This window comes from Diabrotica virgifera, chromosome 8 (assembly GCF_917563875.1).
Source record: "Diabrotica virgifera virgifera chromosome 8, PGI_DIABVI_V3a".
Taxonomy (NCBI): domain Eukaryota; kingdom Metazoa; phylum Arthropoda; class Insecta; order Coleoptera; family Chrysomelidae; genus Diabrotica; species Diabrotica virgifera.
The window spans coordinates 79,163,535-79,179,936 of NC_065450.1; the positions used below are offsets into that span (position 1 = coordinate 79,163,535).

At 34.3% G+C, this 16,402-nt stretch overlaps 1 protein-coding gene across 1 annotated transcript in view; it reads left to right on the top strand.

The window, feature by feature from the left end:
* Positions 1-14,955, top strand: part of LOC114343134 (eyes absent homolog 3) — a 246,123-nt gene extending 231,168 nt beyond the window's left edge. Inside the window, exons 7-10 of the mRNA XM_050658608.1 lie at positions 3,691-4,040; positions 8,607-8,824; positions 11,419-11,663; positions 14,698-14,955. Coding sequence (XP_050514565.1) covers positions 3,691-4,040; positions 8,607-8,824; positions 11,419-11,663; positions 14,698-14,879 — 995 coding nt within the window. The 3' untranslated portion in view covers positions 14,880-14,955. The remainder of the gene's footprint in view (positions 1-3,690; positions 4,041-8,606; positions 8,825-11,418; positions 11,664-14,697) is intronic.
* The last annotated feature ends 1,447 nt before the right edge of the window (positions 14,956-16,402 follow it).

The following is a 16,402-nucleotide window of genomic DNA, read 5'->3' on the forward strand; positions in this document are numbered from 1 at the left end:
ATAATTAAAAGTGCGAATAAAGTTGCAAGCGTAGAAATAGCAAGTTGCCGAACTTGCACGGTCCCAATTGAATTAATATGATTTATAAAAGTTAATTTCTCATCAAATATGATTCCCAAGTCTTTGACAGTACATAGTAACATATTTAAGTGGTTGATTATCAATGACATATGAAGACTGGTATTTGATTATTTTATGGGTAAAACTAATAAAACAACATTTTTTAACATTGAGATCAAGCTTATTAACCCGACACCAACTGTGTAATTGGTCTAAAGTCTAAATCATTCTGTAAAAGCAACTGATCGTCTGGGCCCTCAACAATCCTCCAAAGTTTTAAATCATCTGCAAACATTAAACAGTGGCTATGTTTAAAACAATTAACGATATCATTAACAAAGACATTGAACAGTAAAGGAGAACAGTGTCCCTCTTGAGGAACACCAGAAGTAGCGAATATAGTTTCAGAGAGGTCGCCACCAATTTTAACATACTGAACCCGGCCAATTAGTGAACTTTGAAACCACAAGACAATCTGATGATGGAACCCGAACTTTTGCAAAAGGATCCGATGGTCCACCCGATCAAATGCTTTCGAGAAATCTGTGTAAATGGAATCTATCTGCTTAAACTGTTCCATGTTTTGCACAATGTCAGTTTGATAATAGAGTAGATTTGTTAAAGTTGATTTATTTTGGCAAAAACCATGTTGTTGATTGGATATTAAACCTTTGCATAGCCAACTCAACTGCTTGCTGACAATGTGTGTAATAAACAAAATATTCACGTTATAATGACTATTTTTTCTTTTAATACCTGTTCATTTTGATAACAGGTCATCTCTTTTTCAAAAAATTGCGGTTTCTAGGTCTTTAAACATTTAAAAACCATTTTTGAAATATTCATCAGCTTGTATATACTCAATATTAAAACCGAAAAATACATAAAAACAGTTGTTTTTCTAATATTCTTAAAGATAAAAAGTTTTTTACCTCTACTGTAGAATTTCAAAAAGTGGAGATGACCCTTTTCAAAATGACTGATTCAATTAGTGTGGTGAAATAGCAATTTCTGATTACTAAGGAGTGATAACAATTGAGGACAATCTATAATAGCATTAATGACGTTGTCCAGGAAACTTAAATCTAACAATATCCTCGTTGACTTTTGTGTTGGTAAATCAAGACTGCCTCTTACCCACAGATAGTCATATTCCTCTATCCGGTATGCACTCTAAGAAGCTGCTATCCTCAAAAATTTATTTTGGACCCTTTAAATCTGTTCAATGTAACAGTTGTATGATGGGGACACATCATGTGGCCCTTTTGAGGGTTTTTAAATATACCTTTTATACAGTTACTGTTTTTTTGTATTACATGGTATACAGCCAACCACAGGAAAACTTTTTCCTTGTGAATTTTTAAAAATTAATACACTCACCGGCACGAAAAACGGGCACCCAAAAAATGAGTAATTTTTGATGTCTCGTATCTCCTAAACCTGTTGTCCGATTTTAGTAATTTTTTCATAGCCTTATTCTTTAACAATGTCGCTGTAATAATATTGTTGCTGGACAGGTAAATTTTCATTGTATACCGGGTGTACCACTCAAACTGGGTTTTTTTCTCATTTTTCACAACAACCTGTGGAATATTCTAGCCTTTATAAAATATTCAAATTAAAACCCAAGTATAGCCCCAAGTTTTCTTAACGTTCTGTTTTTTATTTATTCGCTTATGTTGGATAATAAAAAAGTTAGGAACTTTAACAACTGGCCATATTCTTTATCAATACAGGGTGTTTCTAACTAAGTGCGACAAACTTTAAGGAGTAATTCTGCATGGAAAAATAATGACTGTTTGCTTGATAAACCTATGTCCGCAAATGCTTTGTTTTCGAGATACGGGATGTTGAATTTTTTCTTACAAACTGACGATTTATTTATTGCTCTAAAACCGGCTGAGATATGCAAATGAAATTTGGTGGATGTTAAGAGGTAGTTATTGCGCAATTTTCAACGAAAACTTTTCGTTTATAAATTCGCAAGGTTTTAAGAGGTACTTATTGCTCATTTTTTGACATAGAATTAAACATTTTATATTCACCATTGGCGTGCATGCGGGTAATACGACCCATATGCACGCCAATGATAAATATAAAATTTTTAATTGTATGTCAAAAAATGCGCAATATTCTTAAAACTTACCAAATTTCATATTCATATCTTAACCGGTTTTAGAGCAATAAATAAATCGTTAGTTTGTAAGAAAAATTTCAACATCCCGTATCTCGGAAACGAAGCATTGGCGGACATAGGTTTATCAAGCAAACAGTCATTATTTTTTTATGCAGAATTACTCCTTAAAGTTTGTCGCACTTATTTGCAAACACCCTGTATTGATAAAGACCATGGCTAGTTGTTAAAGTCCCCTAACTTTTTTATTATCCGACATAAACAAATAAATATAAAAACAGAATGTTAAGAAAACCTGGGGCTATAATTGGGTTTTAATTTCAATATTTTATAAAGGCTATATATAATATTCCACAGGGTGGTGCGAACTTTAAGAAAAAAACAGTTTGATTGGTACAACCGGTATACAATGAAAATTTACCTATCTAGCAACAATATTATTACAGCGACATTGTTAAAGAATAAGGTTATAACATATTAAAAAAATTACTTAAATCGGACAACAGGTTTAGGAGATACGAGACATCAAAAATGACCCATTTTTTGAAGTGCCCGTTTTTTGTGCCGGTGAGTATAGATTAAGTGTCTTCAATTAAAATAAAGGGTAAAAATAATAATAATAATAAATGATGGTTTTGCTTGTTTTCGATTCAGAGGGTTGCACACCAGGTAGACAGGCACTGTTTCTACCCTTTCAGGCGTCATCAGTAGCTTTCGATAGTGTGCCCACCTCTGAACCGAAAAACAGCTCCACCATCATTTTAAAGGGAATCTGAAAAATAATTCAAATTCCCATCAGACGCGATACAGCGACATCTACTAAAAAATTGAAGAATCTCAGATGCAGAATCCACCAATTTAATAAGAATTAAAATGGTAGATAGTATTTTAAAACTGAGATTTTTCGTGTTTGAAAGTTCTTACTGGTACATCCTTAATCTGCGACTTTTTCAATTAATATGACAGCAGACGACGAATATAGAAAACGAAAGGGAAACGATCACATTTCGCTTTCATTCGTCTAGGAAAAACGGACAGCAGAGGAACTTTCAGTACTCAAATCCGAGTAAAGGAAATAAAAATAATAAATGATGGTTTTGCTTGTTTTCGATTCAGAGGGTTGCACACCAGCTAGACAGGCACTGTTTCTACCCTTTCAGGCGTCATCAGTAGCTTTCGATAGTGTGCCCACCTCTGAACCGAAAAACAGCTCCACCATCATTTTAAAGGGAATCTGAAAAATAATTCAAATTTCCCATCAGACGCGATACAGCGACATCTACTAAAAAATAAAGGGATTTAAAAAATTAATAGATAAAAAAATAAAAATATTTCAATACTATTTGCCTGTAACATTTTTCTTGCAACAAGAATTCTTGTATATTTATCAATTAAATACTGTTTGTAAATTCAAGTTGATTTGAAATAGAAAACACCTCTTTAAGAAGTACCTACATTCAGAATACTTTTTACTAACGTAATTTCTAATTTTTTAGATAATTCACCTACTGGTATATCACTTGCTGAAGGCTCCACATCCCCCATAAAACAAGAAAACATAAAAAGATCAAGAGACTCATCAGGAAGCTTAAGTTCCGAATCAAGGACTACAAGAGGAAGGGGTAGAAGAACGAACACTGTTTCACCGACTACTCCAGAATCTACAACAGATAGGGTTTTTATCTGGGACCTCGACGAAACTATAATAATATTCCATAGCCTTTTAACTGGAAGCTACGCTACAAAGTATCAGAAAAATCCACAAAATGTGGTACAGCTCGGTTTCAAAATGGAAGAGATGGTGTTTAACTTGGCTGATACACATTTCTTTTTTAATGATATAGAGGTATGTACACAAAAGAGCTTTATATGTAGCTTTTTTACAGGCCTTTTATGCCCAGAGCTTTGTTGTTCTTTTCCATAGCTATCTGTTATTTGTCAACTTCTTCCAGCCTGTTATTCCCTTTTCTTTTAGGTCTTCTACTACCCCTCTCTACATCGCTTTTGTGGTCTTCCTCTCTTCTCTTTTATAACCTGGTATTTCTCCATGCTATTTTCTTGTCAACTCTGTCATCGTTCGTTCTTTCTATATGGCCCAGCCACTGCAACCTTCTTGGTTTTATTATTCTGTCAATTTGTGGTTCTTTGTAAATATTACACTCACCGGCAGAGAAAACGGGCACCCCAAAAAATGGGTCATTTTTAATGTCTTGTATTTCCTAAACGTGATGTCCGATTTAAGTTATTTTTTTTTAATATGTTATAGCCTTATTCTTTATCAATATCGCTGTAGTAATATTGTTGCTAGACAGGTACATTGTCATTGTATACAGGGTGTACGAATCAAACTGTGTTTTTTTCTCAAACTTTGGAACACCCTGTGGAATGTTCTAGCTTTTATAAAATACTAAAATTAAAACCCAACTATAGCCACAGATTTTCTTAACATTCTGTTTTTTTATTCATTCGCTTATGTTGGATAATAAAAAAGTTAGGCACTTTAACAACTACCCCTGTTTTTCGTCAATACAGGGTGTTTTTCAATAAGTACGACAAGCTTTAAGGGGTAATTCTGCATGATAAAATAATGACAGTTTGTTTTATAAACTTATGCCCGCAAATACTTCGTTTCTGAGATAGGGGGTGTTGAAATTGTTCTTACAAACTGATGATTTATTTATTGCTCTAAAACGGTTTGTGGTATGCAAATGAAATTTGGTAGATTTTAAGAGCTAGTTATTGCGCATTTTTTGGCATACAATTGAGAATTTTATATTCACCATTGGCGTGCATACGGGATATATCTAAAATATTTATACCCGTATGCACGCCAATGGTGAATATAAAATTCTTAATTGTATGCCAAAAAATGCGCAATAACTACCTCTTAAAATCTACCAAATTTCATTTGCATATCACAAACCGTTTTAGAGAAATAAATAAATCGTCTGTTTGTAAGAACAATTTCAACACCCCCTATCTCGGAAACGAAGCATTTGCGGGCATACGTTTATAAAGCAAACTGTCATTATTTTATCATGCAGAATTACCCCTTAAAGTTTGCCGTACTTATTTAAAAACACCCTGTATTAACGAAAAACAGGGGTAGTTGTTAAAGTGCTTAACTTTTTTATTATCCAACATAAGCGAATGAATCAAAAAACAGAATGTTAAGAAAACCTGAGGCTATAGTTTGGTTATAATTTCAGTATTTTATAAAAGCTAGAACATTCCACAGGGTGTTCCAAAATTTGAGAAAAAAACACAGTTTGATTCGTACACCCTGTATACAATGACAATGTACCTGTCTAGCAACAATATTATTACAGCGGTATTGATAAAGAATAAGGCTATAACATATTAAAAAAGTTACTTAAATCGGACATCAGGTTTAGGAAATACAAGACATTAAAAATGACCGATTTTTTGGAGTGCCCGTTTTCTCTGCCGGTGAGTGTATAAAGGCGGGTTCTCACTTGTCAGTTTCGCTGACGCAGTCTGACTGATTCATTGATAATGAAAAATAAAAAGCGACGTTTGTATTCACACGTTTCATGTTTTGTTAAATTCAATATGCAGTTAGTCCAAACATTTTTTATCATGGCGATAAAAATGTTTCAAAAAATTATTTAATTTACAATTAGTAAATAAGTTAGGTACAGAATATTCTAGTGAATCAAAAGAAAACATCGTAGATGGTGGGGCAGAAATAAATGGGGTGCCAGTGGAACTATATTGGAAGATTGTGATTCATATACAAACCCCTTAAGAATGAACGAAGACAAATTTCAAGAGATTCTGCAAAAAATTGCTCAAAAAATACAAAAAGCCAACAGCATCATGAGAGAATGATCAGTCAAAATGATAAAAAGTAGAACTGGGTTTCACTTTAACTGAAAGTATGAATGTACACCTGGTTCCAAAAAAAACTGATATGACTCTTGACGCGTATTTTGTAGAAAATTGAGCAGTGTATTTTGAAGGATAAATACTTAATATTTACATACTGTCAATGTCACTGCCAAATCTTAAAATTTGTCAGATAGCTTATTCTGTTCCACGGTTATTAGACTTTATTATTAATCTTTATTATTAATACTTTCTCCGCATCTGAGGGTATCTTATCAACTGTATTGTTTTTAAACAATAGATGATAAAATAAAAATATTGACAGTTCAAAAATGTGAACATTATTGCATTGTGTGTGGCCTAAGTTTGGGCTGAAAACTGAAATGTATTACATTTTTACAAAATTTTGGAATATGTTTAGTTACGTAGACCAATTTTAACAGTTGTTTTCAATACAGATTTCAATCATCTACAAATAGTTTCTAATGTCTTTTGATGTCAAATAATTAGGGAAGCTGGAATTCAACAGTTTACAATTTTACATTGAGTTAATGCAAAATTGTGACGCATGTCAAAATTCTCAATGTATTTTAATTGTATTAATTTTTTTTTTCGAATCCTGAGAAAACTAATAAATATTTTTGAAAAATTTAAACTCAGAATGAAAGACTACATTATTACCGAGGGCTGAAAGTCCCTGAAAACTTCTATAATATTTATTTTAATAAGTTACAGGGCTGAAAATAAAAAAAAGTGTGATATTTAATTTCAAATATTTCATTCAATAGAAACTGCTTGTTTATTCTAAGGGGCTTTCCGCCCTCGGTAATAATGTAATCTTTCATCCTGCGTTTAAATTTTTCTAAAATACTTATTAGTTTTTTCATGGATCAGTTGTTTGTTGTTTGTTTATTTTATTATTTGTCTGTCATAATCAATATAATGTCAGATCAATCAAATACACTGCTCAACATGATCAAATCTTACTAAGAGTCGTATCAGTTTTTTTAGGAACCGGCTGTACATTTAAAATGAAAATGTGTTCTCATGTTCATTATTTGTTCAGTATAACTGAATCAGCTGCATTGCGTCAGTGAAACTGACAAGTGAAAACCCGCCTTTAACTTCCTTATTTTCCTTCTTACGAGTATATACCCTTACTTTCTCTTCCCTCCTAATATTCTTCTGAGTATTTTCGTCCCATCTTCTTACTGTTTCTTTCGTTATTTGGTTAAGTATCCATGTCTTATATCCGTGTATCGCTGTCGGTCTTATTATAGTCTTGTAAATCCTGAATTTCGTATTCCACGACAGCTACTTTGATCTTAGTAAATAATTCACGGCTCCCGCAGATCGATTGGCTTTACTCAATCTGGCATTAACTTCTTTAATTTCTTCACACTTGTTTGTTAGCCTTGCTCCTAGATAAACAAATTCGTCTATTTCCTTAAACTTAAACTCTCCTAAATGTGTGCTTACCTTGAACTTTGTCCCATCCCCATTTCTCTTCCTACTTTCATAATCTTGCTTTTCTTTTGATTTATTTGTAGACCCAGCTTATACGCTTCATTTACTAATCTTTCTGTTATCTCTTTCAGTATCTTTTCACTCGTCGCTACAATTGCCACATCATCTGCATATCCCACTAATTGATGACTTGTACAATATGTGCCCATTTCTATTTAAGTTGCTATTGTTGCCTAAGTCCTGATTTACAAAATCTTCTGAGGTTCCCTCTTTTACTCTTACGTTGCAGGTTGTATGCTTCAATGTCATCGTCACTAGTTTCTTTAGCTTCATAGGCATTTCAAATTCTTCCATAACTTCCGCAATTTTTCCCTCTTGACAGTCGTACACCTTTTTAAAGTCTATGAATAATACTATTGTCTTTATATAATACCTCTTCCATTATGAATATCTGATCGGTTGTTGCTCTGCCTTTTCTAAACCCTGCTTGATATTCCCCCATCTGTGGTTCAATTACTACCTCCAGCCTGATTTTAATGATTGTTGCTATTATTTTATAGGCCACATCTAGCAGTGATATTTCCCGTTAGTTTTTACACTCTGCATCATCCTTTAAAATCAGTATTATTGTTGCTTTTTCCCAATCATTCGGCATCTGTTCCTCTCTCCTTAATATGTCCACAATTACTTCATACAGTTTACGTTTTATTTCTCTGTCGGCATATTTAATATTTTCAATTGCTATTCCATTCTGTCCGGCGCTCTGATTGTTTTTCATGTTGCATAAGATTTTTTCTATTTCTTCTCCTTTTGGTTCCTATACTTCAATATCGTCTTCTCCTATTGTCTGCCATTCTTCTTCCCCTGGGTTTTTGTTTAGCAATTCATAGAAATATTCTCTCCATCTCTCTTTCATTTGTTCTTTCGTCGCCTAATAAGTTGCCTTCCTTGTCCTTTACATACACAGTGTAAAAATTTATAGGTGGTCATAATAATTTGGCCAGGGACTGTATTATTTTTTAACAATAATTACTTTAAAATTAAATAATGTAAATAAAAAAACCTGCAAATAGACTTATTTCTTTACAATTTACAGGAATGTGACCAAGTTCACATCGACGATGTCTCTTCTGACGACAACGGACAAGATCTGTCGAATTATAATTTTAGTACTGACGGTTTCCAGTCATCTAGTACAACGGGTAGTGGCAATTTGTGTTTAGCAGCGGGTGTAAGAGGCGGTGTAGATTGGATGAGAAAGTTGGCTTTTAGATATAGGAAAATTAAAGAGACATATAACAATTACAGGAATAGGTAAGTAAAGGAAAAGTCAAACAATAAGTGTTATGAAAAAAAAATTAAGCAAGAAAAAGTTCGAAGCTTTAGTTCTAAAGAACTAAAGGCTTTTACTGGGACCAAGTTTTGATGACACATGTATTCGTGCTTTCTAATACTTGCATAGCAGACAAACGATGAATTAAAAGAAGATTAGAGGAAATCTAAAATTGCATTTCACTATCTGTCTATTCATCTAGGTAAAAATTCCAAAGTAATACTAATAGAAAATGAAAATGGGAGACAATAAATTTCACTTCGTTCAGAGAAGACCACCATCCTCTTCCGTACGTTTCACCCTCTTTAGGGATCATCAGAGACGCTCTATGGTCTACTCTGAACAAAAAGAGAAATAAGCTGTCTCCCAATGCCAAACTAAACCAAATAATTATTTTTTTAACAAGATGAATATACAGGTAGTGAAATGCAATTTTAGATTTCCTCTAGTCCTCTTTTAATTCATCGTTCATCTGCTTTGCAAGTATTAAAAAGCGCGAAAACAGGTGTTCAAAACAGAACTTGGTCCCATTAGAAGTCTTTAGTTCTTCAGAACTGTTCAGTCTTAAGTAGAAGTCGCCAAAGCGTCCGTATTGAATTATTTGTTTTAATTTGGCATTGGGAGACAGCTTATTATCTACTCTTTTCGCTAAGAGCAGACCATAGACCAGGGGTGGGCAAATACTTTTAAACGCGGGCCAAAATGAACTTTTCAAAATGTCTCCCGGGCCGGAGACCTATACCCAGTATGTACGCTGCGCACACGCTAATGTTTTTGGTGGAGGTTTTTCTCCGTCCAAGAAAGTTTTTTGACATAAATACTATAAGTATCATTTTGAAGCATTTGGACAAACACATTTGACTGTTAATAAATAATAGTAATAATCAATTGTCTTACTTGTGTGTACATGCGAACAATTTGTTCTCAGTAAAATTACGAAATTTTTAATAGGTCCATTATATTAAGCCATAACAGGGATCCAGATAAAAAATGAAATTCAGAAATTCAAGAGCAGCCTTTTTGAAGATGAGGAAATTGCTGAACAACCAAATATTAAATATGCAAATCTGATATCGGATGGTAAAATGTTAGGTCAAGTCAACCATCATAGTCGAAATTCAAAGGTGTCAACTGATCTAGTATGGCCATGTAGAAAAAATGGACGACGACAAGATGACAAAACAAATTTTAAAATGAACGCCAAGGAAAGAAGGAAGAGAGGAAAGCCGAAACAATCCTGGCTGGGTGGCATTCAGAAGACAATGTCGGAAGGGAACGTTCACCCTGGCGAATGCAACGACGGACGAAGCTGGAAACTGGGAACAGGAAGACGGAAAACCCTGTAAAAACCGGGATGATATTAAAAATGTTATGTCCACTCTATTCTTCTTTATTGGATTGTTAATGCTGACTTAATGAGAAATCTGGAAGCTTTTGAGATGTGGCTTTTTAGGAGAATTTTGAAAATACCATGGACCATTACGAACAAAATGGTGTTGCACAGAATGGAAAAGGAACAGAGAACTTTGACCATCATTAAAGGGAGAAGGACAGCAAGGAGAAAGGGCAAATACTGATAAATGGTAAGTACGTTGTTGTAAGTTGTTGCAGCAGCTGATTATGAAGGGTAAAATCGAAGAAAAAGAGTCCTGGTAGACGACAAATACCCTGGCCGAAAAATATTCGCACCTGGGCCGGGTTAAATACACAGACGCTTTCAAGAAAAGCAGAACATAGAGATTCATTATTCATATGAACACTACAAACACTAATACTGTTGATTTCAACAAAATCGCATAAAAGAGATTACGAGCGCAGGCGCAAAATTTCGGACCAATGCTTTTTAAACTCATTCCTTTTTTTCGAATCGTGAGTAAACTAATAAATATTTTTGAAAAATTTAAACACATAATGAAAGATTACATTATTACCGAGGGCCAAAAGTCCCTTAGAATAAACAAAAAGTTTCTTTGGAATGAGATGTTTGAAATTAAAAATCACACTAATTTTTTTCTTTTTTGTTCACTCCTGCGACTTACTAAAATGAGCATTGTAGAAGTTTTCAGGGACTTTCGGCCCTCGGCAGTATAATTTTCTCAGGACTCTAAAAAAAATTAATGCATTTAAAAAGCATTGCGCCTATGCTCTTAAAAAAGCTTGCGGGATTTTTCAACGGGCCGGATAAAGTAAGCAAAAGGGCCGGATGCGGCCCGCGGGCCGCCTTTTGCCCACCCCTGCCATAGACCCTCTTCAATGATCCCCAGAGAGGGTGAAACGTACGTAATAGGATGGTGGTCCTCTCTTAACGAATTGAAATATAAGATGTCTCTCATTTTCATTTCAAAAATGAAAAATTGACGTTTTTGGAGGTTAGGGGAGGGGTGGCGGGCTAAAGTTGCGCTGTATTATCTTTTTAATGACATAGAACGTAAAAAATTAATTCTGGGAGTGAGGACATTTTGCCTATCATAAGGGGGTTGGTCTTTGTATTTAAAATGCAAATTTCATGTATTTTTCGATAATTTCCTCTAAAAGCTCAGTCTATTCCATTCTGATATTTTTTTTCTGTTTTTAGTGTTGGTGGATTGTTGGGAGCATCCAAAAGAGAGCAATGGCTTCAATTGAGGTCCGAAATAGAGGCGGTCACTGACAATTGGTTAACTTTGGCCAACAAATGCCTAACTTTAATTAATTCTAGAACTAATTGTGTAAACGTACTCGTTACAACGACTCAGCTCATTCCAGCGCTTGCGAAGATATTGCTTTTTGGATTAGGTGGCGTGTTTCCTATAGAAAATATTTATTCTGCTACAAAAATAGGTAAGTCTATTTAAATGTCTTTAACTATTATACATAGTTATATCGAAAGGTTTCAAAACTATATCGAAACTAAATACATAATTAATAAGAATCTAACAATTAGTGAACAACGGGAAATGTGTTAACATAATATTAAAGACGCAGCAAATAATATTCTAGGACCAGAAGGATCACCACCACGCAATGACTGGTTCGATGCTGAGTGTGAGGAGATTATAAGAAGAAATAACGATGCATATAAACTGATGCAGCAAAGAAGAACCCAAGAAAAACAGCAAAAATATAAGATCTTAGAAGAGAAGTGCATTCATAGAAGAAAAAAACGAACATATGAAAATATAATATTGGAAGAACTTGAGGCGTTAAAAAAGGAAAATCAAACAAAAAAATTGTAAAGGAATTCAAACCAAGGTTCAGACTATGTAAGGATAAGGAGGGACATATACTCAATACAAAAGAAGAAGTATTGAAAAGATGGGTGGAGTACTATAAAGAACTACTTACTATCGAAGTAAAAGATCCAAATCAACCACCCCAGGCAGGAGAAAGCAACAATACAACATCTTTAGTGATGCCACAGAAAGGTTCTGGGCCTTCAAAAGTTATTCTCGAGCCTTGTTTCGCTAACATATCTGCTCGTTCGTTCCCATGCACCCCTTCATGACCCGGCACCCATATTAAAGACACTTTATTGTCTTTTGCCAGGTTATTGAGGAGATCTTTGAAGTTTCTCACCAGTTTTGATTTGGTGAGAGGGTTCTTTACAGCCAGAATAGCCGATTGGCTATCTATGTAAATGTTGATTCTCTTAGCTTTAGGGTCCTCATCAATGATTTCATCAATGCAGGACACCAAAGCAAAAACTTCAGCCAGGAACACCGTTGTATGTTGACCTAGGCTGTAAGATTTATTATAGTTACATGTTTGCCCAAAGACTCCTGATCCAGTACCATGGGCAGTTTTAGATCCATCAGTGAACCATATTAAGTCTCCATTAATGTTTGGGACTTTTTGTTCTCTAGATGGTATAATTGTGTTAATCTTCTCAGTGAAGATTAGTTCTGGTGTCATCATATCTAAGTTCATCATAAAGATGGATTCCTCAAGTATAGTCCCAGTAATGTTTGTGTGGCTATTCAATACATAATTTGGCCTCCAAGTATTGTTTGCTTTGAGCCTCAGGATGGTCATAAAGGCTACCGCCGAAATATACAATTCCAGCGGAGGGAGACCTGTGATAGCCTCTAATGAAGCCGTTCCTGTACTATTCAAGGCTCATGTTCCCGCGGAACTTAATAAATGTGGAGGTTTTACTAATCAAAACTTACTAATCAAATATATAAAATAATACCGAGAGCCTGGAATGAAGAACAAATCCCGGAACAAAAAGGGGTGATCAATTGGAATGTAGAAACTATAGGGGAGTAACCCTCCTTAATACAGTATACAAAATATTTTCAAGTATTTTATATGGTCGCCTAAGTACATATTCAGAGGAGCTTCTTGACGAATATCAAAGTGGTTTTAGGCCTGGTCGATCAACAACAGAGCAGATCTTTGTGCTAAGGCAAATGCTGGAAAAAATCAATGAATTTAATATCGACGCATAACACATACCATCTTTTCGTAGATTTTAAATCGGCCTATGATAGTGTCCTAAGAAATAAATTGTATGAAGCCATACATGAATTCCACATCCCCGATAAACTGATAAAATTGATTAAGGCTAAAATACGCAAAGTTGTCATACAGGTCGAACATTCACAGGCGTTTGAAACGCATATTGGGAGACAGGGAGATGCGCTGGCTGGCGTGTCTCCTTTTCAACATAGCTCTGGAAAAGGCGGTCAGAGATGCCCGAATAGACAACAGAGAAAATATTTTTAATAAATCATCCCAAATTTTGGCATATGCAGATGACGTGGACCTAGTTGCCCACACAACACGCAAGCTAGAAGAAATGTATACCACCTTCTCAAATGCCTCAAAAAATGTGGGTCTGCAAGTAAACGAGGAGAAAACTAGGATGATGGCATCAATACCCAACAATAGCCAGAAACAACGGTCACCAATTCACGGTTGATAACTCTACCTTTGAAGTGGTGGACAAATTCACATACTTAGGCTCCCTGATCACCAAGGAGAACGTCATGACGGAAGAAATCAAGTGAAGGATAACCCTAGCAAACAATTGCTATTTTGGACTAGACATATGAGAAGTAGAAACTTAGGCCAAAAAACAAAAGTAACCATATTCAAAAACCCTTATACAACCAATGTTGACATATGGACTATCTCCAAGGCAGATGTAAACCTTCTGCTTATATTTGAACGAAGGGTCATGAAAGGAATATTTGGTGGCATCTGGCATCTGTTAAAATGCTGTTTGGAGGAGGAGGTACAACTATACCACAGATATAAACGTATATTTGCTGGTAAAGACGTAGTATCTATTATAAAAAATTTAAAATTTAATAAAAGACTTATTATAAAAATAGGAAGACTAAGATGGACAGGATCTAGCAAGATCACAGCAAAACAACCCTCCTAGAAGAATTCTTATGTCAGTACCTGTGGGAAGTAGAAAGGGGTAGGCCAAAACTCAGATGGAAGGATGGTGTAGATGAGGATCGTAGAAAAATAGGTTCAGCAAACTGGCAACAGTTGGCAATGACCAGAACTGACTGGCGTAATACACTTGAGAAGGTCGAGGCTCTTTTATAGGGTTGTAATGAGGGAGCAGATGGTTTGGTCATGTTCAACGTCGAGACGTTAATCACCCAATACAAAGAATTGCTGAAGTGCAGATTCCTCGAAGGAGTAGGAGAGGAAGGCCAAAGACGACCTAGGAGGAGATGATTAGGCGGAATAATATTGATATGACTCAAGATAGAATTGTATGGAGATATGCAATTAGGGAAGCCGACCACGCATAATTAATTATTTTTTTATTCTTTGTTTCATCTACTGAACATTTTAATGTTTAATATAATTATGTTTTAATAATTATAATAAAATAAATTGTTTGTTGTAGGTAAAGAAAGTTGCTTTGAGAGGATAGTAACGAGGTTCGGCAGAAAATGTACTTACGTAGTTATAGGTGATGGTCAAGACGAAGAAGCCGCTGCCAAAGCTTTAAATTTTCCTTTTTGGCGTATAACCAGCCACAGTGAAATCGCCGCATTATACAATGCCCTTGACATGGATTTTTTATGATTTCATCCATTTTCACTTTCTGTGTATAAAATGTATATTTTATAAATACTATTATAAATATAAGAATTTAATCTTACGATTTTTCGTAACACTTATTTTTTGTATTAATCCTATTCCACAGAATCACTGACAAAATCATTTCGGTCGTTAAGAGCATCTCCACAGAAGATGAAACTAAATGTAAATGTTCAGAAGACCAAATATACAGGGTGAGTGGAGAGGAATGAAAAATAACTCATATGTTCGTATTCAATTTTCATTTGTTTCCGAGATATGGGGTGTTAAAATTTTTCTTGCAAACTGACGATTTATTTATTGCTCTAAAACCGGTTGAGATGTGCAAATGAAATTTGGTGGTTTTTAAGACATAGTTGTTGCGCATGTTTTGACACATATAAGAATTTTATATTTACCATTGGCGCGCGTACCAGTAATAGTCTGAAATTAAAAAAAAATAGTACGCCACTGAGATATTTCAAATTAAAAGTTATTTTTGAATTCCCTGTTCAATTTGTGACAAACAGTCTATCTTCATGTTTGTTCATATGATGCTTCGTTTTCATGAAAAAAATAAAATATCTTAACGCTTACAACGTATTCGGAAAGTTTCTATACATTCATACAGAAACTTCGTCGAAAACTTTGTAAGCGTTAAGATGTTTTATTTTTTGCATGAAAAAAGGAAAGATAGATTTTTTGTCAAAAATTGAACGAGGAATTCAAGAAAGATTTTTAATTTGAAATATTTCAGTGGCGTACCATTTTTATCTTTAAAAATTACAGACTATTATCCGTATGCGCGCCAATAGTGAATATAAAATTCTTAATTATATGTCAAAACATGAGCAACAACTATGTCTTAAAACCCACCAAATTTCATTTGCACACCTTAACCGGTTTTAGAGCAATAAATAAATCGTCAGTTTGTAAGAAAAATTTTAACACCCATATCTCGGAAACAAATGAAAATCGAATAACAACATATGAGTTATTTTTTATTAATTTTACGTATAATATACAGTCTTGAAGTTTGGCACATTCCTCCCCACTCACCCTGTATGTGTTGCACTAGGTCAAGCAACCCGACACCTACAAGAATAATAATTTTATTGACGACCTAGAACTGGAAGGTGTCGACACCTTCATATACTTAGGCTCTCTGCTAACTAAAGATAACAATGTCAGTGAAGAAATTAAAAGAAGAATAGTGTTCGCCAATAACTATTACTGTGGCTTAAGAAGACATATCGATGGTTAAGAGCACAGATATAGTATGTCCACTTTTTGCTGATTTTAAGATAACATTATAAAAATATTCAGTAGGGTCATATCAGTGGCGACGCGTGACTTTTTCTAAAGTGTTACCAAAACCAGATATTAAATATATACCAGATATATTATATATTATCTATATGTATAATGTATTTTATAAATATTTTTATATATACAGTGTTCCCATACATCAAAGTTTGTTCGAATATATTTGTTTGTTTGTACAAATTTATAAATAAAATATGGAAAAA